A 22,267-nucleotide genomic window follows, 5' to 3' on the forward strand; every position below is an offset into this window, starting at 1 on the left:
CCCAACCTCTATTTTTGTTGGTCCAAAATGGTATCGTCTTGTCTTTTCTCTCTGTGTTGTATTCCTCAGTAAAATTTGTCAGGCACGGTTGAGCTCCACATTATGTATGAATTATTTCTTCAGCATCATTTGAGAACAATGTGGCTTTTGTCATTATTATTATTTTGAATAAAGACATTCATTGGTAGACGATTGGGTTTAGCATTTTCAGTTGAGTGCTTTTGGTAATGAGCGCCTCGAGAGGATCTGTGCCTGACAGTCAAGAATCGGGTAAAAGCTTTGCTCCACGTCACCCGTTGAGGATTTACATGTTGAGCGCCGCGCTAACACAGGCTACAGGGCTCTGTCAGAGGTCGCTTTGGGTCTGCATCGGGATGACGCCGTGAGACTGGTATTTTTCTTAAGCAATTATTCAGAATTTCTTTTAGCTAGCAGATATAAAGGGCCTCTGCTGTACAGTAGCTTTAAAATAAAACGACCCTTTTAGCTAATGTTATGCGAAAGGGAAGATAAAAACGATAGGAGTTCACGGTTTGTAGTTCTTCGCCGGGTGGGAGATGCTTGCTGCTCGAGAATCATCTCTCTGAATTAAGTCGTGTTTTTTTTTATTTTCTTGCCCTAATCATTTTTGTGTCACTCTGCTTGTTGTCGCAGACTGTAGATGTCCCTGCCGGATGACTGAAGCATCTTCAGGACTTCCTGTTGCTCTCAAGCTTCCATCCATCCATCCATCCATCCAGGCGCTTGTTCTGACAGCTGCACAACCACATCCGGGAGCAAAGAGGTCCACTTTCAGGACTCTGAAACTAGACAAAGCAAACAAAAAATGCCACTACAACCTCCGCCCTGAGGAGCAGCCCTTTGTTGCTCAAGCCCTGAGAGGATTTACCAGCTGAGAACCGGTTCATCCTACTGCCTCTCAGCAGTTTGCAAATCTCAGTCCAACTACCTCCTCAGAGTTTTTCTCCCTATGGTGGAAGCTGACTCTGTTTACCAAAGGTGGTGCTAGCTTTCTTTCCTCATCTTTAAGCTTTTAAGCTCTCTTTTCTCTCTCTCTCTGTCTCTGAAATTGTGCAAAGATGACTTCAGAGTGGGGGGAGAAATCCACCGCCGAACTCATGAGCAGGTATGCCTCCAAGGAAACGGGATACGAGGTGCCCGCGGAGGGCTGGAGGATCTGTTTGGCGCACGAGTTCAAGGAGAAGAGACAGCCCTTCCAGGCCAAAGACGTCTCGCTGTCCAACCTCTGGAACCACATTGGCCTTGGAGTCAGGTGAGACTTTGCCTCTCTGGCCCCGCACCCAGTTCCAGACCTGCATTGTAATGGATTTATGAACATTTTAGCTTGAACATTCAACCCACGGAGAACTTAATTGGTCTTCGCTGATACTTGCTGTTTATTTTATAGTTTTTTTTCCCTCAATCTTTTGTTTTGAAGTGGGGTTCTGTGAAACAGTTAATATCTTACTTGTTGCAGATAACCCTCAGTTTGGAGAGATAGAGCTTAACTCTGATCCTGTTGATGAGATACGAGCTGATCTGAGAGAGGCCAAGGCCAGAGTGGATTGCTGGCATCTTTAAAACAGCTCTAATCTAAAAAAAAATCATCTTAGCAGTTCACGGAAACGCAAGCTCACCAACCTTCGGACAGCTGGCAGTTCCTCATCCTCATTATTCTGGCAGAAATATGGTGACATACCTGCCAGAAGTGCCACAGGTTACAGTGGCAGTGCTACAGCCAGCTGCTGCTGCTGCTGCTGTTTTCACTGAATTGAAGTTTCCCCATGCCAAGTCCCGCCGCCTAAAGCTCCGTTACGAAACAACTTGGGGAGTCTTTACTGGTGTAAAATAAAACAAAACAAACAAGAAAAAATAGAGAGGAGGGGGGGAAGAAAACCTGTTGCGACGTTTGCAGCAGTTCTTTGAATTCTCCCGTTTAACTCGACCTTGAATGTTCAAAAATCACCGTCCACCCCTTGCAAAATTAACAGCAATGTCAAGGCTAGTCAGAATTCTGTCTCTATCTGCAACAGATAAGATATTAACTGATCATAACCTTTGCACAGAAAGGGTCTTTTCCCGCTTCCCCCTTCATTGTTGTTTCGTCTCTTGAAACAGAGAATATTTAGTTGCAGGTCAAAAGCCACATTTTGCTTCATAAGTTGCCTTTTTGTTAAATTGCGGAAATTGCATTTTTAAAACTCTATCATTGCAAATAGAGGAACTTGTATTTTATGTCTTTTTTTTAAAAGGGCCCATGAGCTCTGTCTTTAGGTTAGTGCCACATTCAGAGTTGTTTTAAACCTCTGAAAGAGTGTAAAAAAAACAACAACCTCTGCAGCCGTGAAGGGAATCAGATTGATCATTAACAGCCGTGCAGGCAGGACTTTAAATTTGAAATTGCTCTCTCTCTTTCTGTTTGTGTGGCCAACAGTTGGATATAAAATTCATCCAGCACACATTCTGACATCTGTACATTCGGCAGCTTTATTTAATTCGGCCGTTTTGTCACTTTTAGATTTTTCCTTGCATTCAGATTCCCTATGAGACGAGTCTAATGTTGTCGTAGTTATGGGCAAACAACAGCAAGTTGCTTTATTTGCTTTTATTTGCTCTTTGCTAAGATGTACAACCATCCATAAAACCAGTAGAAACTGTTAAACCGTTAAGTTGGAGAGCCACAGATTTGCATCTTTGCGTTACTCCTCTCAAGGCCCTTTCCTACTTCTCTCACAGGGTGTTTCAGTCAGCTCCGTTGCCATGGCAACAGTTGTTAATTATTACAGAGGTTAAGGTGACATACCTTACTCACCTGGGGGACGTGGTGTATAGGGACAGCGACTCCGTCAGCTCTTTGTTTGTGTGAAGTAGAGGAGGAAAACAGGACTTTAGCCTGAAGAATCAAGGAGGGACGTTAATTAGGTTCTCTGTAGTTGGAGTTTGATCCCTCAGCTGGTGTGTTTTATTGTTGTTGTTAGATTCACAGATCTGGCGTGCTTTCACAGACCTGGGACTTTATTTGTACAACAAGGTCTCAACAATAGCGTGGCTTGCTGCGCCTTCAAACAAACACGCTCTAACGGACTGTGAGTGGAGCCACGTCGAGGGCCTTTTGTCTTCCTGAACTTTTTTTTTTGTGTGAAGTTATTGTTTTTAAATCCATTTTGGTACCACATTGTTCTCCACAGCAACTCAACTCAGCTCAGTGCAGCACTTTTCAAACACAAACGTACGCCGGCGTGCCTAAAGCCAAGCACGCACACAACAACATTAAACAGTGACTACGAGTTTTTATTTTTTTGTTCCTTTATTGGTTCCAAAGGAAGCAAATTTTTACAAAACATTTGGTCACAACATCACTAAAAGCAGAGTATTAAAGAATGATGGAGTGTATCCATCCTAGGAGAGGGGACTATCAGGGTGGCTTCATTTGGTCTCTAAAAGTAAAATCATCCAGTTTGTTTGGTGTGAAGTCTGTGTCCATTTTAAGACAACAATGTTGTTCTCCAATGTATTTTCTTTGACACTGGTTTTCCACACTCCGAGGGGTTGTTCTCAACCACCAGTTATCTACATTATTTATGAAACTTTGTAGATCTGAGTCAGCCAGAGCTGCCTGTACAGAAATAGGTGTCGCCTTTTTGTTTCAATATTTTTCCACTGGGCATTGTGTTTTGGGTCGCACCAGTATTTCAGTGTTCTTCGTTGTGCTGCTAAATATCAATCTGTAAGGGAAGGTAATCCCCAACCTCCCTTTTTCATTTCCAATTGTAAGACCTTCTATCCAATTCTGGGTCTTTTACTTTGCCAAATATACCTTGACAATAGTTTGTCCCATTCACTGAAAAGGTTCTGGTTAAATTCAACTGGTGAGGTCTGGAATAAATATATGAGTCTAATTATTTTATAATTGGATATAACATCATTTTTCAGCTTTGTTTCAAATACAGCTAATTTAAAAGCCCATGGTCGATAGCGTAAGAGACAGACTGATCCGATCAAGAACTAATCTGTTGATAGGCAGCCTTGATCTATAATAGAACAGAAAATCATCTGTTGCTCACTTTTTTTTTACATGTTTACATGTCGTTAACGCTTGGTCCTCTGCCCCAGAGTTCGCTGCCTCATGTGACGGCATACAAGTGAGCCATTGGCTACCATAAAAATCATCTGAAGTTGCATTTTTACGGTGTCATAAACCACTCAGAAAGAAGAACTGGGTGGAACTTCACAAAGCAGATGCCATATTTTTAATGACTGTGGCCGCCGTCTTTGCTGTTAGATACATTTAAAACTGAGGATTGGAACTGAAGCGGTTCTGTGTTACTGATGCAGCTACTCTCTTTGTTTTTAGATGTAATATAAGCATTTGCACGTTTCTGTTAGCCTTCGAGGCTTTAAGAAGTGTCTCACAGTGACGTTGGGGAAGTTTGGGCAGCATGGTGGTTTGGTGTTGCCTCGCAGTAAGGAGGTTCTGGGTTCAAGGCCCGGGTTGGGCCGCGGGTCTCTCTCTGTGTGGGGGGGGGTTTGTATGGGTTCTCCCACAGTCTTAAAAACATGCAAGTTTAGGCTGCCTTCAGGCTTGGGCCTCCCCTTAAAATAAAATCTGTGATCTTAATGGGATTTGCCTGGTTAAATAATAAAAATAAGGTGTTTCACTTCAGGAAACAAACAAACAAACAAATAAACTTCCAAGTGGATTATATGTGCAAAGTAAAATCGGTGAACGTAATGATTAATGCACCTTCGGACCAAACATGCTGCTCATAAACCACCTCTGTGCATCAAAGACCAGCAGCTCTAATCTTTGGTTTTGGACAAATTAGCAGAATTCCTGTATGACCCGTTTCAGAGCTGGGATCGTAACCCGATTACTGACTGTGACACTGAACAGCTGGGTCTCTCCGGGACTTGTTTGGATGCTTTTGTAACATTACCTAATTAATATTTGACACTGTGCAGCAGCAAGCGCTGCACCTTGACACACTTGCGCGCGCACGTGTGCACGGCCTTGCCCTGATACAGTAGACCTGCCGCTGTGACACTGCCCTCATTTCACAAGCGTGTTCTTTATACAGTCACACAATTCCCTCCTTTCTTTCTGCCTGTGTGTGTGTGTGTGTGTGTGTCCTGTTTCAGCTTTGGCTGGGAGCGTTAAAGACTTGAAAAATATTTTAGCTGCTTTTGAACAGAAAAAAAGCCGAGGAAAAGCACATTTAGTAATTTCACAGCTGTTTTAAAACATAAACAGTTTTTTTTTGTCATCTTTGGTGTCTGTAAAGTTATTCACCTCCTTTTTTAATAAAAACCAACTAAGATTTGTCTTCCTTTCACATGTTCATCCAGGTATCTAATATGGTGGTACAAGAAGACCCAGGTGGAGAAAAAGGCTCCGTTCATCGATATGTTTCAGGCCCAGCCCCTGCGTCAAATATACGGTGAGTGCAGTTCTTTCTCATAATAAGACTATAGTCATACTGTGCCATTTTAGACGGGGTTTTAAGGAAAAACAATAAAGTCGTTTAAGTTGTATTTCAAAGAATAAAAACTACATTAGCCATTCGTTAACACCTTGGAGGTTTTTCTGTTTTTCACATGTTCTAATGAGTGATTTGTGAACACGCTAAGGCTCTCCTGCCTCCCAGCTTTGGATTATCCGTGAATGAGCTCGCCATTTTTCTGCAGGCGCTCCGCTCGGCGGGATCGGAGGGGGTACCATTACGAGGGGCTGGAGGGGCGAGTTCTGCAGATGGCAGCTCAACCCTGGGATGTACCACTACAAAACTGTCATTGTCAACCAGGTAGCCGACACCTTCATGGGACAAATTCCTCTGTGGACTTAAAAAAAAACAGGAAGTGCTTGTATACTGAGGCACAATAATAAAACCGCTACTATTACACTTCATTTAAAAGAACGGTCCTTTGACATGCTGAAAACAGTGTTTGACTTCATGTGACGGCGGTGTCTAAAAGGGGTGATCAGCTGATGGCTCCCAGGCTGCACAGGGTCAAAGAGCTCATTCCATTCGGCCCGTGAAGGATCAGATTATTAATCAGATATGCGCAGTCCAATATGGAAATCACTTGTAGCCTATATCAGGAAATGTTAGCAGTGCTGTGTTGTGCCTGTGGCTTGTTAGCTCAGTAGGATGTAGGAAATGCTTACGCGATGTTGGGATTTTCCACTAAAGAAGTTCCAGTGCTAGAGCTCGTACCCAACTTTTTCTTTTAAGAGCAAAGTTGGGAACCTGTTTGTTTTCCCACAGCCGTAGGATCAGCTGCGTCGCTTCATTATGTCACGTTAAACGTCTCTGCCAGTGAACGATTGATCCTCCCTCTGTTGTATTCGGAGTTTCTGTAGAGGCTTTGCGTCATCGGTTCCTGCAGAACAGATGTTCTAATATCAGCGAGTTTATTACATAAACACCGTTTTTTGACGACGGTCGCTGTTTGTGAACGCTCCTTTCTGACGTCTGGTTGTGTCTGTCGAGAGTGGGAGTTACACACAACCTCTCAAACAGGATCCCTAAGCACCAGGTGGTGAGATTAAAAAGATCGTTAAAATGTTTATAAATGGTGTTTTAAACAGTTGTTTTTTTTCCCGCTGGGAATTTTCTTTGCCCTTGAGCAAATGCAGATGAGCGGCGTTGGAATGCGATGCATCGTGGTTAGATACTTTGTCTGAATGAGAGCGAAGCAGCTGCGACCAGGACAGGTGTAGCGTGAAGAATCGCCCATTTTTCCGTGACCTCTGACCTACCATCATCTTTCACCAGCTGTTTCCGTGAAAGGTTCGGTGAATCTCGATTGTTTCGGGACACGTGTGCACACTTGTGGACGTCTGATCAGTTTTTAGACCTGTTGTCTTGGAAATCTCCCTTTCAGGGACCAACATTCAGCTCCAGAATAATAGGAACTAGACTGAAACAGGCTTGAGACGCCTGCAACAAGTATGCAGCTGTTTTGAGAGAAAATTTGTCACGCACATTGTTTTTTGACACGTTCAAAATTACGCAACAAGCCTACTAGCCTCTGCAACACATGCAAGAAAATTGCGAACACCCCGCAAACGTTTTTAGTCCGTTTCAGAGACTCCCTCGCAAATGGCGTTCACCAACTCGTTGCCAGCAGCCGAGTGAGACACTGGCTTTAGCATGTTCAGAACTAGCCTATGCTTATTATGTAATAATGTTAATTATCATTAGTAATGTTAGCTACAGCTGCCAGCTAAACGCTGCTGAAAGAAATCAAAACAAAATAAGTCACAGGCATTGATTCAGCCTTCTAAAACTGTAAGCTGTCAGTGTGCATTTCAAAGACAGGGCGCGAGTCTTTCGATGACTGGAAAAACTTGCCCCTCTTTTCATTGTGCTGCGATCATTATTCTCCTGACTTGGAAGTATAAATGGTAGCTGTGGGCGTGTTCGGGTTCAGGCACGTTACAACATGTGTCAGACGGGAAAGACGAGGCGATGGGCATTGCTTCATGAAGAGGAAGTCTTCTAAAAGAAACAAACTTCAAACCTTTTTATTACGTGATTGCTGATTCAGGATTCACTCTATAATTTTCTTGTTTTGTTTCAGGGATTTTTTTTTTGCAGTGTAACTACATTGTGCTATTTTAGCTATTCATATATCAAACTTATCGCTTATATACTTATATTTAACTTGATTTGCAAATATTTTCCTGATTTAAAAAGATATGGAGATCTTTGCAATTCCTTTAAAAACTTTGTTTTCTTTGCAATCTGCTTTAGCATGCTGGCTCTGTTTTTGTCTTCTTATGCTACTTTTCAGCTTCTTTCAATTTCAAGCAAAGCCCATTCAGCCCTCAAAATCCACTTTATTTTCTCCGAAAAGTACAATTTCTCTAGTTTCTTGTTGACACCCATCGTACACATGCGCTTACTTTGTTCACGTCTCTGTTTTCTCAGTTCACCGTGTGTTTGCGTCGCGGAGGACAAACTGTTTACCAGCAGGTGCTGTCTGTGGAGCGCCCCCCCACCTTACAGGGGTGGAACTGGGGCTACTGCGGGGAGTACGCCTTCTATCATGCCCTGTATCCCCGCGCCTGGACCGTATATAACCTGCCGGGTCAGAACGTCACCCTCACCTGCAGGCAGGTTTCCCCTGTCATCCCTCACGATTACAAGGTAACTGACAAATTTCTGAACCTATCGTCTTAAACACTCAAGGATAAAAGAATAAAAGTCCCAACATTCCTCGATGAAAACTCATATTGGTGGCTGCCTTTCATGCGGGAGTTTTAGACTAAATCATCTGAGAACGAGGGATAAAGTTATGGCTCTTTTGATCAAACTTTGTAAATGACGATAGGTGTGATATTATCCTGAGAGATCTCACAAGATGTTAGCATTAGCATCGATGTTGAGAATGACTCTCAGCTACTACCACATAAAAAGGTAGATTAATATCTGTAAATCTGACTAATTATTTTGTTAGCTGAGGTCGATTAGCTGTGGTGATCGTTTTGAATTGGGTTGATTCTAAAAGGTAATCAGCTGTGGATGTGCAACCAGTGATTGCTTTCTGAAAGTTTCATCAAAATCCAACCTGTGGTTCATGGGATATTTTTCCAACCGGACAAACGAGTACACACACACGCACACACACACCCTTTCACCTTTGGCGGCAGGGGATGTGAAGTGTTTCCACCATCTGCATGTCCTTCAGGACTCCAGTCTCCCAGTGGCGGTGTTTGTGTGGGACATAGAGAACAGAAACGACTACGATCTAGACGTCTCCATCATGTTTACAATGGTCAACGGATCGGGGCACAAGGACGACAAGAGCGGGGGACACTGGAACGAACCATTTCACCTGGAGAAGGATGGGGAGGCGGTGTCCGGAGTCTTACTACATCACTGCACTACAGTAAACCCTTACACCCTGTGCATCGCAGCCCGAGAGCAGGTTTGATTTCTTTTATCAGCAGCTTCATGGTTTTTGTTTGTTTTTACTTGTGCATTGATTTCTCAGTGAATAAACGTAGCTTTATCATTTTACTAGCCTGACAGGGAGGTCAGCCACCAGACAGCATTCAGTCCGAAGGGAACCTGCAGAGGTCTGTGGAGCGACCTCCTCACCGACGGACGGCTGGACTCTCCCACAGGTCTGTGCAGAGGCCACAGCTGTGCTTTGACCCGGGCAAACGTATGGAAGCGGTAAGATAAAACGATAACACGTTCCGTTCCTCTCTGCAGGATCCAGTCCGCCAACGCCGAAGGGGGAGAAGGTGGCAGCCGCCCTAGCGGTGGGCTGCCTGGTGCCCGGTCAGAAACGGAACTGCTTGGAGTTCTGCCTGGCCTGGGACATGCCCAAAATAACCTTTGGCTCAGGAGAGAGGGAGCACTTCAGGTACCAAAGACCCAAAAGAGGCGCACATACGACATTTTGCTTTGACAAAGCTGGAGACGTGACTGATGCGCGTAAACTTTATACGAAATATCAGAAACCTCTATTTTAGCATTTAAAAATACAGTCTGTGTATATTTTTTTGATATCTTCTGTTGTCTTACTTACAATTAAAAATAAAAGGAATATTCTCCTGTAAACATTTGTTAAGGCAAAAAGTAAATCCACACTTTTTTGATGTATCAGAACATAAAAAATAATCTGATCCTTGCTAAGATTTATAAGCAGTGAGACATTTTAGAAGGTGTGGCTGCTTCTTAGTTAGCGATCAGTCAGGGGCTCAAATCAGGGTTCAAATCATCAACCCTCTCCCACCGTGCCTGACAGTTGCTACAAACGGTGTTTAGTTTTTGCCAAACAGACAAGACTTTGGTGTGATTTGTTTAAACGCAGCTTTGTTGCGCTGCCATGTTCTTTTTAGGGAAACAAATCTTTCACCCTTTAAACAAGCACACTTGTTTACTCTTTTTTTGTTTTTTTATTGTCTTGTCACAAACATGAACATTAACTTGATTGCAGAGGACTGTAAAGTCTAAGCTGTAGCTTTTTAAAAATTTCACTTCATTTACTTATAACAGTATCTTCGCGGATGGCAAGAATTGATCTCTGGGAAACTTGGGAAGACTGACTTCTGTCTTGATTGTTTTATACTTTAATCTTTAATCTTTGTAGAATAATGGACTTCATATTGTTTGAAAATGGTCTTAAAAGCCTTCACAGCGACGGTTACTTCTCTTAGATCATTGCTGATGTCTCTCCCTCTTGGCATAGTGAAGCATTTGGCTCATACTCGCCCTTCTAAGTCAAATAAAACCATTAAAATGGACTTTTATATACTGCTTGTGTACTTTGGTTTAAAGGTTGGTTTAAATAAATGTCATGATGATTTTAATTTAGTTCATGTGAGGTTTTATTTTGCAAAGTTTAGGACCTGGTAAAGGCTGTAAGTTTTTTGTATAACCTCAGAACTGAGATGACTGTAGTTTAAGTAACCCTGTTTGTTTGGTTCAACATCAGGCACAGTTAATGCCCTCTCTGCTTTGTTTGCATTATAGTCCTTCTCAGGGTTTAGTGCAAGAAGAACCCACTTCTTTTACCTTTTCTTACCTACAGTTTGAGTTTCGCTGTAAATGGTCTTAACTAGCTTAAGGAGTAAATGTAGTTGTTGCTTAGAAGCTCCCTTCTTTTCTGTAACCAGACGTATCCTTTTCTGAAAAGTCTTTTGCTTGTGTTTAGAAGTCTGTAGATTGTGTACCTCCGTTAGTTATCAGCTTGTCTTTTTGTTTTGCAGGAGATATACTCGTTACTTTGGGACTGAAGGGGACGCGGCGCCTTCGCTCAGTCATTACGCGCTAACGCACTACAAACAGTGGGAGAGGAGCATCGAGGAGTGGCAGAAACCCGTCTTACAGGACAGGTACAGTTGCTAACGGCTCCGAATGTGAAGTGACATTTATTTATATAGCGCTTTTCCGCAACAAGGCGACCCAAAGTGCTTTGCAACACAGAAACAACAATCAGGTACAGAATCAAATACAGATAAAAATATCATAATCAAATACAGAGATATAGAAATAAAAAACATCAATCATGTATAATCTCAATGAAATATAAGATAATCTAAATAAAATCATGAAACTAAACATATCTAAACATGAGCTAAGACAGTCAAAATAGTAGCTAAAATAATCTATGAAGCCCTTTTTCATTTGTACCCAACCTGCTCTTTCGTCACAGCTCTCTTCCTGCTTGGTACAAGTCGGCTCTGTTCAACGAGCTCTACTTCGTGGCGGATGGAGGAACCGTGTGGACAGAGCTGCCAAAGGACGCCGATGTCAGCGGCGGCGTGCGCAGCGAGAAGGGGGGTCTGCCCGCTCAGCCTGCTGTCGTCCAGGAGTACGGACGTTTCGCTTACCTAGAAGGTGTGAAACACGGGTGTTACAGACTTTCACTGTGTTTTATTGTTGTTTTGATTCAATAAAATCATCAACATAGCCTAAAAAACTTGCACTAATTTTAGTTCAGATTGTAATCAAACTATGGGAGAGCTTTAGAAATGGTACAACTAAAAGGAAAACCTCCTTGTTTAACTCCTTTCCAGGTCAAGAGTATAGAATGTACAACACGTACGACGTGCACTTCTACGCCTCCTTTGCACTCATCATGCTGTGGCCCAAACTAGCCCTGAGTGTGCAATACGATATCGGTGAGTGAAATCTCAGTGGTTGTGTTCTGTTCGTTCAACAAAGAGTTCCTACCAGAGGCAGGTTTTACCCCTTTTATTCTCCTCTCAGCTGGCAGTGTGGTCCAGGAAGACCCGACAGAGAGGCTCCATCTCATGAGCGGGCGTTACTCCCCCGTCAAGACCAAAAATGTGGTGCCTCATGACATCGGAGACCCAGGTAAGAGAAGGGCGATGTCTGAGGCGAGTGGAGTTCAATATCAGTGTAAGACACTGACAGTCCTTCTTGAAAGACCTTATCAACCTTAGGCCCTGATTACACTGCTCTATACATACAATTAACAACATAAATTTAGAACTAGATGCAACAATCCCGTCAGAAAAACATGTACCTGAGGTCATGGCAATGAACCAAAATGATCAGAGTGGAAGCATGGTGACATGTTTCCCACAATGTCTCCAGAGGGCTCATGGGCTACACCAGGTATCCCAGATGTGCCCCCTCTACCTCCAACCCCCTACTGACATCTGTTCCTCCAGGCTTTGTCCTTTTCCAGCCATATCCAGCAAATTGCTAGTTCAGGAACCTTACTGGCTTGGAGCTGGACTTGGCTTCAGTCCCAATTCTTAAGCAAGGTGATAGTTGCTTTTTCCTCGAAGCCTCTGCAGCTGACTTCTACTGGGCAGACTTCAGATTTCCATCAGCTGCCAGTTCACCATACTTCAGGCTCTTGCATTCACTGGCCTCTTCTGGCAGTGTCCTCCCAGGGCACCGTAAGCTCTACAAAGTATGATGTGCCGAGAAGCTGAGCAAAAAGAAAAGTCTGGTCTGAGATTAGTGGTATGAAGTTCAACCTCTGGTCCAAGTCCACCGCTAACGTCCAGTCACGTTGTTCTCCCAACTAGCCCAGGTCTTATCTAACGGGGATCAAGGATTAGTTTTTTTTTTGTTGTTGTTGTTGTCCTTTGTGAACGAAGTTTACAGCCGGTGTAGGACAGAATGGCAGAGGAGACAGGGCACAGATCTGAGCCTCCAATGTTGTGGCAAGGCTCCTCAACACCTGGTTGTGTTGCTAAGTGGAGCAACCCAATGTGTGGCTTACAGTGCAGCCAGCTAGGATGACAGACAAGTCTTTAAACATTATTTGTCCTTTAGACATTTGTCTGTCTGACACTTGAAGGTTTTTATCACCATGTCCTGAATGTGCGTTTGTAGACGACGAGCCTTGGCAGAGGATGAACGCCTACCTGATCCACGACACTGCAGACTGGAAGGACCTGAACCTGAAGTTTGTCCTGCAGGTCTACAGGGACTTTCATCTGACCCAGGACAGACAGTACCTGCGGGACATGTGGCCCATCTGTCAGGTAAGACTGATTTACCTGTTTGACAGAACAGTCGAGAAAGTCTTCTCTAGGCACTTATTTTAAGGAAAAAAAAAATTAAGTTGCAGGTGTTTGGATGAAACATTTGTACATTTTTGTCACAAATAACTTTAACCCAAAAAATGTCTGAAAACATCTAGAAAAAGCACACCCAAATTAAATTAGATGCTGTTCTTGAACCCTTTCGAGTACAAGCCAAAGCTTGGGCTCTATGTAAAGGTAACACTCTGAATTTTCTACCTCAGCACTCAAAATTATTGTAACTGTAACTACTATGTAGTTATTGAGGTTGGAACACAAAAATGAAGCCTAGATTTTATCTTTTTTTTTTCTATACTGCTGCACATGGAGGTATGGACTGGGAAATCCAATGAGGCTACGGAATCAAGTCTTATCTGTTTCCAGTTCAAATTTGATAACAATAGTACAAAAAAAGTGACTATTCTGGACAGGTTTTTGTGAGGATGTGTCCAGGCGTTATCCAAATTTATCCAAAATATGCCAAAATGGATATGCCAACTTCAGAAAGCTATAACCCCTGAATGAACATACAGGCGACAGTGAGGGCTCGAGTCAAAGGTGACACCCAGAGGAATCCTACTCTATATCTAAAGTCACTGTCATCAGGACTGTTATACAGGAGGAGCTGCATAAACACAATAAATTACTAATTTCCCTATTGTGCATTATAAAAAAGGTTTCAATCAAACAAGCACCCTCCGCACACACCCACACACCGGGAAACAAAGAAAACACAGTGTATAAACAATGAGTAGCTGTATAAAAACAAAAGTTCCACCTCCTTATCAAGGTAAACATGGCCTCCTTCAGTTAACACATCTTCTTCCACAGAGTCCACAGAACACACGTCGCTCCCTTTATTAAACATATCCTGGTCAAAAAGGCACCGTCTCTTCTCGTGACCAGCTCCAGATCTACTTCTGCAGTATATTTCCCTTTTCTTTGTACAGTTTGCCATCTTTTATGACAAGAAAAACACACAAAACAAAGTCTTCTCGGTTTTTGCTCACAGGACGCGCAGCTAATCTCCGCTGGCTTTAACCAGCTGGATTCATGTTATGTTTTAGCTCTTCTGCTCTGTTGCTCATTGTGTCTGCTAGGCTGTGATGGAGTCAGAGTTGAAGTTCGATCAGGATGGAGACGGGCTGATAGAAAACTCGGGATATGCCGATCAGACGTACGATGGCTGGACAGTGACTGGACCGAGGTGAGGGACGGGACCAGCTGAAAATGAGACAAAATTCAAATCAATCTTTTACTGAATGGGTGTTTAAAACAATGTTTCTGCAACGTTAGGGTACTACTTTGAGCTTTGTCACGTTCTTCAGTGCAGTATCGCCCGCTGGCATGAAAGGCGGGTGATCATGATGCCTCCATCTTTGTGTGTTTTTCTGTCTGTTAGCAAAATTTCCCATGAACCGCTGGACAGTTTTTAATGAAACTATTACAAAGTAATCATTGAATCACATCTACAACTAATTGTTTAAGCCTTTAATGCTTAAGTATTTTCATCTAATTTGATGTAGTAAATTTAAAGGGTTTCCGCTCCTGCTTTATTGTTCCAGAAACACATTTAAGAAGCATCTAAATGTAATGAATTTTATCAGACTCTGTTTCCAAAAGTCTTGATCAGGACATTTGATCCCCAGGTATTTCAGACAGAAATGACATCTAAAGATATATGATTTATTTTTTTATTTTACAGCGCATACTGTGGAGGGCTGTGGCTGGCGTCCCTGTGCGTCATGTGTAAAATGGCCAGACTTTTGGACGAACACGAAAAACTCAGACATTACACAGACATCCTGGACAGAGGCCGAGCTGCTTTCGACAAACTGCTGTGGAACGGTGAGCTCCAATGTTCACAGCTCAAAGTGCGTTTGTTACTGACAGACATCGGAGAGTTTCAGAACGTTGAGGGATTATTTTACACCAAATCGATCAAACTCATTACACCCATTTGTGGGGACTGCTGGTTACCTGCCATTTTAAGTGTTTAGTCCCAAATTATCTTTATGTAACGCAGCTGTGTACCGGGGCCATAAACAGACAAAAGCTAATAAACAAATAAAAGCAAATATACAATGATATTAAAGAGCCAGGACGTTTGGGCCTTTTTCTTGTTTCAACAAAAAAAAAAAAGTTGAGACAGAAATGTGGAATGGAGTCTTACAAGAAAACTCTACAAGTTCAAAAGTTAAAAGATTAATATTCTCTTGAATTTTTGTCATGTTTTATAGGGGTAAACTATAGATTTTTTATGATAAAAGTAGAAATTTATGAGTAAAGAAATTGGAAAAATGTGGTGCTATTGCTGCCAAGGTTACATGAATGTCAGCTTGTCTTTGTTAGTTAGAAAGCATAAATGTATACATTATTACTGAACTTATTCAAATCTGTATTTAGTTTCCATCTGATAAGGTTCAAACTCACATCTAGTCAAATTTTAGATGAGCATGTTGAGTAAAATGTATGTTTATTTGTTGGTAAACTTGGTTATAAATCTTAGTTTGATTATTTCAGGCATACCACAAAGTGAGGTTAGTCCAAGTTTCTTCCTGGTTTTCAGTGTGTTTACGTGTCATTCTGACTTAAAGTAACTTCCTCGTGGTTTTCTTTCCCATGGTGTTTAGGGAAGTACTACAACTATGACAGCAGTGGGAGGCAGCTTTCGAACAGCGTCATGTCTGACCAATGTGCTGGTCACTGGTTCCTCAAAGCGTCTGGGCTGGGAGAAGATTATCAGGCGAGTTCATTAAAAAAAAAAAAAAATCTTCCATGCATGTGCAAACAGTTCTTTTTGTTGATGAAAAAGAATAATTTTTTGTTGTCTCGATATAGACTGAAAAAATGTTGACTTTAGGACATAGCAGCCTGTTTTGTGTATGCCCACTATCACTTTGTGCCCTAGGAACAAAGTCATTTTCACATTTTATTTTTTTTACTGTATATATTAACTAGACACAGGGACATAACAGGAAGTTGAACATGAAATGGCAAGAGCGCCCCCTGTAGGCTGGCTGCAGTCCAAGTTTAAGGCCATGAAAACAAATGGGACTAAGAAATAAAAATGTTGCTGCTGTTTGTTCAAATATTCATTTTTGTTCTACGTTTAGTTGTAAGTAGTTATTCAATGCTTAGTAGGCGGGACTTATGGCCCCACATCCCAAATGTGCAGACTCTGGTCCCCAAAATACAACATGGCTGCTCTGGTAAAATGGGTACCTGTCAAATTCAGTTTTGAACAATAGTAGGAGGCATAGATCTTTTTTATGTCTCTGGGTAACTCGTAGCTTGTTGCAAATATTTGTTTTGAAACCTTAAAAAGAGCAACTGGTCACACTCCTCTTTTAGCTTGATATTTCCTGTTTGGCAGATTAATTATTGGGCATCTGTTGATTAACAACAGAGTACGTGTAACTTGTATTAAAAAAAACCCTCTCTTTGATATAAATTCAGTTTAGCTTAGCAATAACCTTTTGTAGCTACGTCATGACATAACTCTGTTATAAAATGAAGCCTTTCTGTGCCACGTTTTTGAGATAGGCCTAAAAACATTTGATTGTTTTCAAGGAAAATGTCATAAATTTAGATAATATCGAAGTGACAACAGTATCTCTCTTTTCCAGGTTTTTCCTAAAGAAAAGATACAGAGTGCACTGAAATCTGTCTTTGACTTGAATGTGATGAGCTTCGCTGAAGGCCACATGGGAGCCGTTAACGGCATGCGCCCCGAGGGAGTGCCTGACCGCTCCAGTGTCCAATCGGACGAGGTCTGGATCGGAGTGGTGTATGGACTGGCAGCTACTATGATCCACGAGGTAAGAGTGTGTACAGGTGTAGGCCCCATCGACACTGCTCAGGATGGACGTAAAATCTGACGGTTTCAGCTACATTTGCGCCTCTCGCTCACATCCAAACAACCTTTTTAGCGAGGAAAAACAGATTTTTTTTTAACTCAGTTCATGGGGGATCTGTGCAGACAGGAGATCTGAACGGTTTGCAGCTAAAACCCCAGAACATCATTAATCTTTAGTTAATTAAATTTTATTACTAGCTTTCATGTACAGATTTTTTTTTATAAATAAAGCAACCAAATGTCTTCTCATTAGCTGATTTTGAAGACAAATCAGAAACTGTTTCTATAAACGGATGTGTTTCAGTTGTACCACACTATGATTTTCTTTGTAAATTAAGTATTTTGTGAGGTTATGCAAGTGATTTTTGGACTATACTGTTATTTTTTTTAAATAATTGTAAATCCCAGCTCTACTTGTTAATGAAACTTTATGTTCTTGTTTTGTATGAGGTTATGAGAAACCTCCCAAATCTGTTTATCTGTTTATCAGCGTGTTAAAGGGTCATTAGTCATGTTTTTAGCTCCTGACTGAAGTGTGTCGAATCCATCTTTTTCACTTAAGCTGATTTCCCTCAAAACTAATACACTTAACAGTGTTAAAGACCCTTCCTTAAACTGAAATAGCTCGGGTGTTTTTGAGCTGATTTTGTGATTGGAGGTGAAAATTGACTGAGCTTGTTTTTTCTCTATCCCCAGGGTATGTTGGCAGAGGGCATGCGAACGGCAGAGGGTTGTTACCGAACAGTTTGGGAAAGGTTGGGCATGGCCTTTCAGACTCCGGAAGCCTATTGTGAGAAGAACACCTTTCGCTCCCTGGCCTACATGAGGCCCCTCAGCGTTTGGGCCATTCAGCTGGCCCTGAACATGTCGCAGAAGGATCGAACCGCATCAGCCGAAACCCAAGACGGCAAAACCTGAGCCGCCAAGCGATGTGAACACAGTGGAGAATCGGAGCCAGATCCCCGTTAAGAACAGCACCAAATAAAATCCCTGACTTTGTCTCTCATCACGCACCCCCTCTGTTTGACTGGTTACTATGACTGCGGTTTGTTTTCCTCCAAATGTTTTCTGTGACTCATTCAGCATGGTGGCTGCAGAGTCCCTACAAAGCAAACATTATTTTGGCCCGATCTGCACAACTCCAGATGTTTGTTGCAACTCTCCGCAGCTTCTAGTGAGAAGTGGAGATTTTAAAACCTCAGCATTTTGATGCCGATCCATGTGCAATCAAGGAAAAATAACTTTTAAGAAATTATGACAAACCAGCCCATTTTGTGCAGGTGCCTTTATTATTTTTGGCCCTGAAAATCCCAACAACAGGGAAACCATTTTTACCCATTTTTAGGTCTAACTCTCTTGTAATCCGGTTGCCATTACACTTTGGTTTTGTGCTGAATATGAGCTGCAGTTGTTTGGAGAGAACCATTAGCTCTGCTCAGACGTTCTTTATCATTTAATACGATGGTAATCTACACGTTCTCGCCCTCTACAGGTGATTCAGTGATAATGTTTAAATTGCTCCTTGTCTGGACAAATAATCTTTTGGAAACTAAGGAAAAAAAACGTTAGTTTAAAAAGACATCCAAGGTGGTGCATTCAGGGCCTGCGAGGACATTCCTAACACCCTGCAAATTGTCTTGCACTGCGGGTTGTCAGGCATAAGATATCCTGCATGAAATAATAAAAATAAACTTTTCTTCCAGTATCACTGTAGGCATGAAAATACTACATTTCATATAATGCCAATAGTATTTGCACACCTGGAACGCCTTTATGTATGGTATCGAATTTTCTTGCTCAGTTTAATTTTGAATGCTGTGCTAAATGATGTAATTAGTGATGAGTGGCATTCAAGTGATATTTGAGAGTCTGGAGTGTAATTATTATTATTATTATTATTATTATTATTACATTGTTGTTGTTGTCATAGAATTTGGTGCCTTTTTGCATGCACTAAAAATAGTGTATAAAAGTTATAGCATTACTTTTTAAAAATATATTCATGACAATCGATATGATTAAATAATTAAATGAAATACAACAAGAGATTTGTTCCATTTTTTATTGAACGTGCATAAATGTTTCTGTAGTTATGATAAAGCAGAAGTGATTGACAACATGGGGTTTTGAAATCCTAGCCTGGACGGGACTATATGATCCTTCTGGACCGGGAATGAGACCCCCAGGAGGAGCTGGAGGGTGTCACTGAGGACCAGGGACAGCTGGTAGGAGTGGGCTAGTCGGGCTAAGCCCTCCCTGGTGTTTACAATAAAAATCACAACAACAGGGAAACCGTTTTTACCCATTTTTACGTCTAACTCTTTTGTAATCCAGTTGCCATTACACTTTGGTTTTGTGATGAAAATGAGGTGCAGTTGTTTTGAGAGAACCTTAAGCAAAATTAAAAATACTGTATCACATTTTGTGAAATTTACAACAAAACTGGTGCCAAACAGTCTCGAGAAAACCCCAGTCTTTCCAAAGTACTAACTTTTTACAGCCCCAATCATTTAATGACTTTCGTGGTGTAGGGTATAGGATGATTGACAGACGTCTTGTCCCGCCCCCTCAGCTTTAGCCAATGAGGGTGGACGTACAATAACGTGCCTCGAGCGCGAGTGTATGTAGGCGTGGTTTGTCATGGGTTAATTAGTTACGATGGCGAACAAGATTAACATTGTGGATTATTTAATTTCTCACCGTTTTCCTTAATGTCTTTGGGTTAAAAACCGGAAGTTAGGCGGTTGGGGGCGGATAGACTAAAGTATTTTAAAAAAACCGAAGTTTTTCTGTGACCTGGTTTCAGTAAAAGGACTGGCTAACAGCCAGTGTAGCTAACAAGTCTTTAATGAGGTGGTTATTAACCTTTTGACATCCCAGAAAAGTCGTCGGAGTGAGCTTCTCTTTAAATAAGGTAGGTTTCATTTAAAAAAAAAAAAGTACTTTTCAATACTGCATGTCCTGTTTGATTTTATTTTATCAGTGTGATTAGTAATTGTGTCAAGGAGTGTGGTGCAGTGTTATTAAAGCTGTTTGACTGGAAAAAATTATCTGAAGTGATTATAGTAAAAACCCTTAATGCAGGGGAATGAAGTTTTGTAAGCTTGGTTTTTGCTGGTGGTTTGTTTGAAGGTCGTCTTTGTGCTGAAAAGACAATGTCAATTTATAGCAGGTTTTCTTTATTTCAAATTGGATGGTTCTGTTGTTGGAATGCAAACTGCAGCGTTTTGTTATATATTTGTTTGTCCACCCTACAAATATCATTACCACTGCCAAGGAGTGTCTTGGTTTTCTTACTAAATCTGCCTCTGCAACCTGACCTCAGATAAACAAATAAAAATGGATCGTGGGTGCCCTTCAGTTCAGTTTATTTATACAGCACCAATTCATAACAGAAGTCATCTCAGTGCACTGTACAAAAGAAGAAGAAAACAAGTCCAAATTATAATCCCAATTCAGATTTAATTCCAGTTACAATCACTTAAATTCTTATTATAGGACATTTACAGGACAGGGTATAATGAAATGCCAATTAGTCAAAGTTATCTATCCAGGGAATCAACAGATAGTGTCAAAGCTTTACTTTCGTCACAATCCCTCAACCTGAGCAGCACACTGGTGACAGTGGAAAGGAACGACTCCCTTTTAACAGGAAGAAACCTCCGGTAGAACCAGAACCAGGCTCAGAATGAGTAGCCATCTGCTTCAGCTGGCTGGAGGCTGAGAGGAACAGACACAAACACAGGGTTAGTCCAGGTGAGGTTTCTATGTGGGAAAAAGAAAAACAGGTTAATGGCAGGAAATACAAACACAGAGAGTAGAGAAAGTAAAAACAGCAGCAGAGTGAGGAAATGTGGTCAGTTTGTCCTCCAGCAGTCTAAGCTTATAACAGCAGAACTAAGGGAGAGCTCAGGAAACCCAAGCCAACCCTAACTATAGTATTTATCAAAAAGGAAAGTCTTAAGACTGGTCTTAAAAGTAGACAGGGTGTCAGCTTCATAGGCAGAAACTGGAAGTTGGTTCCACAAGAGAAGATCCTGAGAACTGAAAGCTCTGCCTCCTGTTCTACTTTTAGAAACTCTAGGAACCACAAGTAAACCTGCAGTCTGAGACTGAAGTGCTCTGTTAGGAAAATATGGAACAATAAGATCTTTAATTAATGTTAATTTAGGGATGCACCGATATGAAAATTTGGGCCAATATCGATATCCGATATTAATATTGTTGTTATGGCCGATAACCGATATTTACCGATATTACACCCACGCACAAAAACACTTGCATTTCTGGAACGATCAAATTTTGCACAGACTGAAAATTATGCAAATTGAATTTTTTTTAATGCTTTATTTTTCAAAAAGTGTAACTTTCAAATAAGATTGCATAGCTAACATAAAAAACAAGTAACCAGGAGTGTTACTTTTTATAATTTCAATTTGTAACAAGTGTGTACAACTTAACTCCCTAAACTGACAAAACTCTTAGGAGTAAGTTTGTATCATAAATCTAAATAATGCCAACAACAGCTGGACAAGGTCAACTGATCAAACTTGGCAGTATTCATGGCAACAAGGCATTGTTAAAATGCAAAACATGTTTTAACCACAAGTCTACTCCAGTTAAACACAAATCTGTGAAAAATGCTAAATCAAAACATAAAAGTCTATCCTGACCATAGGTTCACATTTTCCCACTTGCACTGTAATTAGTAAATATTCAAGAAAGTAAATGTCCCAACACTGAAACAGTGTTTACACAAGCAGGCAAACATAAAAAATGCAAATAATTTTAAGTTCCAGCTATAAAATTGTTAAACAAAAATATTAGAACTGGGACATAACTATAACACAAAAATACATGGTAGTATTTGCACATTTTCCAACTTAAAGCTTGTGCTGAAAATTAATGTCCCCAACACTGAAACAGTGTTTCCACCTGTGGGTGACTGTGGATTACAGTCTAGGCCTCCTTCATTAGCAAAGGCAGATTTTTTTTTACAAAGAGAAGCATTTCTGCTTTTTCACACTGGATCCTGTTTCTCTTTTCATCAACGATATGTGACGCAGCAGAAAAGAGACGTTCACTGTCCACACTTGTACATGGAGCTGAAAGGTACTTGCGTGCCGCCTTGGCCAGGGCAGGAAAGTGAGCCATGTTGCTTTTCCAGTACTGCAGGGGGCTTTCATTTCTGGGGATGGGGGGCTCACTCAGATAGCCATGGACCTACAGGAAAGCAGGGAAGTGAGTCACTATGTATGTGTGACAAATTAACAGCAATCTAAACTTTGCAACATTATGTTCAACATTATCCTCTTTAAGAACTTTGTTAAACTTTTCTCTGAACAGAAGACAGCGCTAAAGGCCCAACTCCAAGAGTGCAGTGA

The 22,267-nt window shown here is 41.4% G+C and overlaps 1 protein-coding gene across 2 annotated transcripts; it reads left to right on the forward strand.

Annotated features, from left to right (window-relative positions):
• The first annotated feature begins 275 nt into the window (after nucleotides 1-275).
• Nucleotides 276-17,896, forward strand: gba2 (glucosidase, beta (bile acid) 2). Of its 2 annotated transcripts, none has more exons than XM_017433181.3 (18): nucleotides 276-391; nucleotides 655-1,273; nucleotides 5,347-5,438; nucleotides 5,686-5,801; nucleotides 7,935-8,153; nucleotides 8,695-8,934; nucleotides 9,031-9,133; nucleotides 9,225-9,378; nucleotides 10,727-10,852; nucleotides 11,173-11,357; nucleotides 11,537-11,641; nucleotides 11,730-11,837; nucleotides 12,834-12,985; nucleotides 14,125-14,231; nucleotides 14,730-14,872; nucleotides 15,658-15,770; nucleotides 16,654-16,845; nucleotides 17,580-17,896. In XM_017433181.3, exons 2-18 carry the CDS (start codon nucleotides 1,080-1,082, stop codon nucleotides 17,799-17,801), a joined length of 2,571 nt encoding a protein of 856 aa, XP_017288670.1. In that variant the 5' UTR covers nucleotides 276-391; nucleotides 655-1,079; the 3' UTR covers nucleotides 17,802-17,896. The 2 variants fall into 2 exon arrangements, with proteins under 2 accessions (XP_017288670.1, XP_037832373.1); XM_037976445.1 differs by lacking the exon at nucleotides 276-391 and adding an exon at nucleotides 514-531.
• The last annotated feature ends 4,371 nt before the right edge of the window (nucleotides 17,897-22,267 follow it).

The sequence above is a fragment of the Kryptolebias marmoratus genome, linkage group LG7, assembly GCF_001649575.2.
Source record: "Kryptolebias marmoratus isolate JLee-2015 linkage group LG7, ASM164957v2, whole genome shotgun sequence".
NCBI classification, from domain to species: domain Eukaryota; kingdom Metazoa; phylum Chordata; class Actinopteri; order Cyprinodontiformes; family Rivulidae; genus Kryptolebias; species Kryptolebias marmoratus.

Coding starts and splice junctions, on each gene's coding strand:
- gba2 (XM_017433181.3), top strand. CDS start 1,080: ATGACTTCAGAGTGGGGGGAGAAATCCACCGCCGAACTCATGAGCAGG. Junction 5,439..5,685: donor GCCCCTGCGTCAAATATACG/GTGAGTGCAGTT, acceptor ATTTTTCTGCAG/GCGCTCCGCTCGGCGGGATC. Junction 15,771..16,653: donor GGCTGGGAGAAGATTATCAG/GCGAGTTCATTA, acceptor TCTCTTTTCCAG/GTTTTTCCTAAAGAAAAGAT.